Source organism: Aplysia californica, unplaced genomic scaffold (assembly GCF_000002075.1).
Source record: "Aplysia californica isolate F4 #8 unplaced genomic scaffold, AplCal3.0 scaffold00578, whole genome shotgun sequence".
NCBI classification, from domain to species: domain Eukaryota; kingdom Metazoa; phylum Mollusca; class Gastropoda; order Aplysiida; family Aplysiidae; genus Aplysia; species Aplysia californica.
Window position 1 is genome coordinate 276,798 of NW_004797848.1, and position 4,948 is coordinate 281,745.

Genomic DNA, 4,948 nt, shown 5'->3' on the forward strand with positions numbered 1-4,948 from the left:
CTGCCCATGAAATCTAGCATGGGAACACAAAGAAGAAGAAGAATCCTCGAAGACAGAACCCTCCAATACAATAAACCCTCTGTCCCGCCAGGTCTGACCACACCGTCGCGATGTGAAGAACAAATCTGGAGATCATTTTCCAGGTATCGGAGACAGACATCTGGTGAGTAAATTTGTAAAAGCTGCTGGTTTAGGAAAACACGAACATCTACTGCTTGATCTGATAACATTGGTTAGTTCGTTTTGTTTTGTAATTTGGTTCAAGTTGATGACCACGAGGAAACAAGAGAAGATTTCTGTGCAATTCTCTAGTTTGGAACGGCTTATTCAAACTTGGTGGATTCGGGTGATAAAATTAAGATGTGACTTCCAACAGGCAACATGAAATTTGAATCTTGAATCTGACATAACTACCCGATCTGTGGGTCGAATCTTTATTTAATGCCCATTTCCTCCTTTTCAGAATAAAACTTTCTAAACAGGAACATTGTAGTCTCTGAGGAGTTCGAGAGCTCAAAGAAAACGTACAAATAAAAATGTAAAGACATGAGGAATGCACTATTTTAATGTAAATTCTATCGTACATGAAGACCCGGCTTTCCATGATTCAAAAACCCCAGCAGGCTGCAGTATTTACCAGAAAAAGCACATACCACCCTATCTTATCCCATATTACAGTCCCCAGGCTTTCGGATAAGACGTGTAATATTATTATTTTTACTTATGACAAGACTTTGATATGGCATGCTATTCCTTGAATGTGTATGAAATTGTGAACGTGTTCACACTACGACTATATGTGTGGATTAGTAAAACGTTTCCTATCTTCTCTTATTATTTGACCACTATACGTTGCTCACAAGCATACAATATACATGTCCGGTATTTGTTTACATCATCAGGTCAGGGTTTGGGCCCTACAGAGGAGGGGACGAGCATCTCTCGTACATGTGCGTACAACACTGGTGCAGGGGGCGCTTCCTTGACGTGGGAAGTGCAGCTGGCGGCAGTAAAAAGAGCAGTGGCAACGTGTGTGACAAATCAAGTACCTTACAACTGTACTGTGTCCTCGGGGTTTTCCTCCTTGTTCACCGTGACGACAGACCAGACACAGGCTACACTCACATGGAACGCTGACAGAAGGTTTTTGTCTCTGTCTTGCTCACAGTTTTCTGTGATAGCCAGTTGGACCCTTGTTACCTATTGTGAGTATTGTGTGATGTATGTTTGTGTGTGTGTGTGTGTGTGTGTGTGTGTGTTTGTGTGTGTGTGTGTGTATGTGTGTATGTGTGTGCGTGTGTGTTCGTTTGTGTGAGCGCGTGTGTGCGTGTGTGTATGTATGTATGTGTTTGTCCATATTATTATGAATGTAATCATGCGCATGTGTGTGTGGGGGGGGGGGGGGGGGCAAAAAAGGGGGTCGTCAAAATAATTAAATCGAAGATATCGGCATTTTTCCTATGGGTTTGTAAGTTTTATCGAAATTTTGTTGAGGGGTTTTTGGCTCCACACCTTGCTTGTTCATTGAAAAACAATTGGATGTGTGGCCTTTAATGAAAAACGTTGATTAAAGGCACAAACAATGTAAATTTACAATTTTCAAGGACTTTCAAGCTTTGGTAGTCACCAAATGTTAGTGGCCGTTTTGCTCTACTTTTACCTCTAAAAACAGGTGATCCCCACCTCCTTTAATCTGAAATATATCGACCTCTCTTAAAGACAGATGAGTAATTTTCCATCAAATGCAAGACAAATGAATACCCTTAAAGGTGATAACAAAAACTCTATATGCCAAAAAATTGATGAGCGCCTGATTCCAATGTATCGTGACACATAATACATACTTATACATACATACATATATATATATATATACATATATATATATATATATATATATATATATATATATATATATATATGTGTGTGTGTGTGTGTTTGTATGTGTTTGTTTGTGTGTGTGAGTGTGTATATGTGTGTGTGTATGTGTGTGTGTGTCTATGTGTGTGTTTGTGTGTGTTATGTAGATATACGTGAGCCTAGTAAAATCACAGCTCACTCGTGACACTTTTTTAAAGTGGCAAAACTTGTTACAAAAAATCGGTTTTATCGCCAACATTTTTTTGCACCAAAGTTTTTCAAAACATTCGTTCAATAATCAAAATGAGGATATTAGTTTTTAAAAAATTGGACCGACTTGCTCTTAAAAGCGATATTGCCCCATTTGTAAATCTTTAAAAATCTGTAGAAAGCACCCACTTTGATTTTTAATTTGCATTTATTAAGGAATTTTGTAGAATACAGCTGACAGTTGTTTATAAACATATTGTCTATTAAGACAAATTGATACAAGACGTTGTACAAAAGCTGGAGAGTCTATACTTGATGGTTGAGGAAATATTTGATATTACGTTACGCCACGAATTTTTTACCCCTTTATTTCAAAATCCTATTTCTCGTTTAGGAACTGACATGAACAACCACGCACATCGGGGCCTTCACTCTCTGTGGGGGCCATTATGGCGGTAGCTATGACGTCATGTGGAAATACGACTTCTATTTACTTTAAGAAGGGAGTTCCGAACTAGACATTTACGGCCTGTCTTCTACGAGGCATTTACAAAACCTTTCGTTTTCTCCATCTCTTCTTGGTGAATGTGTGAAAGTAAAGCAATAGCGTACGTAGTGTCCGTCTTCCAGTTGGGTCCATAATGTGCACTGGATTCCTGTTCAGACCTTTGCCTCTCAAATATAGATCTAGATTATTTTTCTGAAGAAGATTTTTGAACACCTAACTGTCAACGTAGTCTCTGAGGATAATGTCTGGGTGAGCTCCTATCATTACGGGAGAGTGACAAAGGTTGTTTTAGCTGCATGCGATTCTTTAATTAGTCTTCTTATCACTATGCTGTAAAAGGTTATTTTGTTAATAGAAGCTATATTTCTTTTGTCCAATAGCAAAACCGACAGACCTCACGTGCAGAAGCCCAGAGATTACAAACAACGACAACACAGTGTCTGTGACGTGTGTGTCCAGTGACATCTTTCCTCAAGACCCCCGATGTGTGCTGTACAGACAGACTGATGGTGTAAGTGTGTGGAACTTTGCTACTTTGTTCAGATTGACTTTGTTTTGATCTGGAACCTACTAAATTCTGTGTAAGAAGCGGGAGAACCCATAACTGTAGGAGAACACGTATAACTCCAAGTTAAAAGGAATTCTGTTTAAGGACAGAGACACTCTGCGTTCGTCTAAACAAAAATACAACTATACTAGAACATTGTATTTTGTGGAAGTCGCGTTAAATATACCTATAAGAGAGATGAAAAGAGAGAGAGAGAGAGGGGGGGCGAGAGAGAGAGAGAGAGAGAGAGAGAGAGAGAGAGAGGGGGGGGAGAGTGAGAGAGAGAGAGACAGAGAGAGAGGGAAACAGAGAAAGAGAGAGAGGGAGAGGGAGAGAGAGAGAGAGAGAGAGAGAGAGAGAGAGAGAGAGAGAGAGAGAGAGAGAGAGAGAGAGAGAAGGGTGGGGGGTGGAGTGAAATACAGGACAGACAGACAAACAAACACATTCTGGGTATTTGGTTATCATATTATTCACGTAGGCCATGTGGGGTCAGGACAGAGAGACATGTTTGGGAACGCTTCTCTCACGTTTTTTAATACCTTGATCAGGTACGTGAGACAAGATAGGAGGAAAACGCAAGACAATAGGTTACGGAATTCTAACAATACTAGCTGACAATACCATAACTGAGCTCTGGCTCTATACCACAATCGTGCGCATGTAGCAATACATGTATATAATATAATCTTAAAGGGACATTTTTTCCCATACTAGCATTGTATGTGTCCTGTATATGCCGTAAACGATAGACATGTATTTCCAAAAACTATGTCCAGAAAAACCTTGCCCCACTTCCGTTTCACACAGACTGAAGTTGGCCTCAGCGGCCCAACAACGAACTTTATTGTCTTCTCAAAGACAGCATGAGCTAACTGAAATAATTCTTTTACTAACTCAGCAGTGCCCCGGTAGTGTGAAAATATACACCACAAACAAATGCAGTTACTGAAACCACAAAAGGCAGTCAGAGAACTGGTATGCACCATGCTATTGATCCATTCTCAATTACTATCTGTCGTCTGTTTCAGGGGCACCTAGTTCAAGACACACCTAGGTTTTTAAAAGATGTTTCTGACCAGCGTTGTATTACTTTCTGCTCTAGGGATCCCGTGTCCAGACGTCCGTGCCCCCCAGTTATGGCACAGATACAACTGGGAGTGTTTCTGGACCTTCGTGCACGTTCACAATCCAGGCCTCAGAGCTGGGGGCAGGAACTCACAGCCTGTCAGTCAACATGTACCCACAGTTTGATGGGAGTGGAGAGAATTACGGAGTAAACAGGGCGGTATCTCCTGACGTCACTTTTTGTAAGTCAAACCATTGATTGTGTGTGTGTGTGAGTGTGTGTGTGTGTGTGTGTGTGTATGTGTGTGTGCGTGTGAGTGTGCGTGTGTGGGTGCGTTGATGTGTGTCTGTGTTTGCGTGCCTGTATGTACCTCTGCCAGTGTGTATGTGTTGGTACGTGAGTATATTTTCATGTATGAGGAGTCCAAAGGTAAAATAGATGTAGTAAAAAAAAATGGACATTGTGAAGACATTAATTTTCAAATTTTGAAAAATCATAATTTCATTCATTTCTGACTATTGGTTTATTATTTATATTAGTTTAAAGGGGAAAAAACAAAAGAAATTATGGAACCAACAGTCCAACAGAACGGAAGTTTTGATCAAGCAACCTTTTAAAACTGATATCCCCACGACCTCCATTGTGCGACTCTCCTCATGTTTCCCATAGACTCCTCATGAAAGTGTATTTGAGTGTTTGTGGCATTACTTAAATCATTTCAGCTCCAATTTTCTTTTAATATTGATAATAAACTACT

The 4,948-nt window shown here is 40.1% G+C and overlaps 1 protein-coding gene across 3 annotated transcripts in view; it reads left to right on the forward strand.

Annotated features, from left to right (window-relative positions):
* Positions 1 to 4,948, forward strand: part of LOC101848236 — a gene marked incomplete in the record, with an annotated part of 74,026 nt that overhangs the window by 5,147 nt on the left and 63,931 nt on the right. For all 3 annotated transcript variants that reach the window (XM_035972106.1, XM_035972105.1, XM_013087363.2), the window contains 4 exon segments: positions 92 to 163; positions 903 to 1,205; positions 2,959 to 3,089; positions 4,228 to 4,432. In XM_035972106.1, the coding sequence (XP_035827999.1) occupies positions 92 to 163; positions 903 to 1,205; positions 2,959 to 3,089; positions 4,228 to 4,432 (711 nt within the window).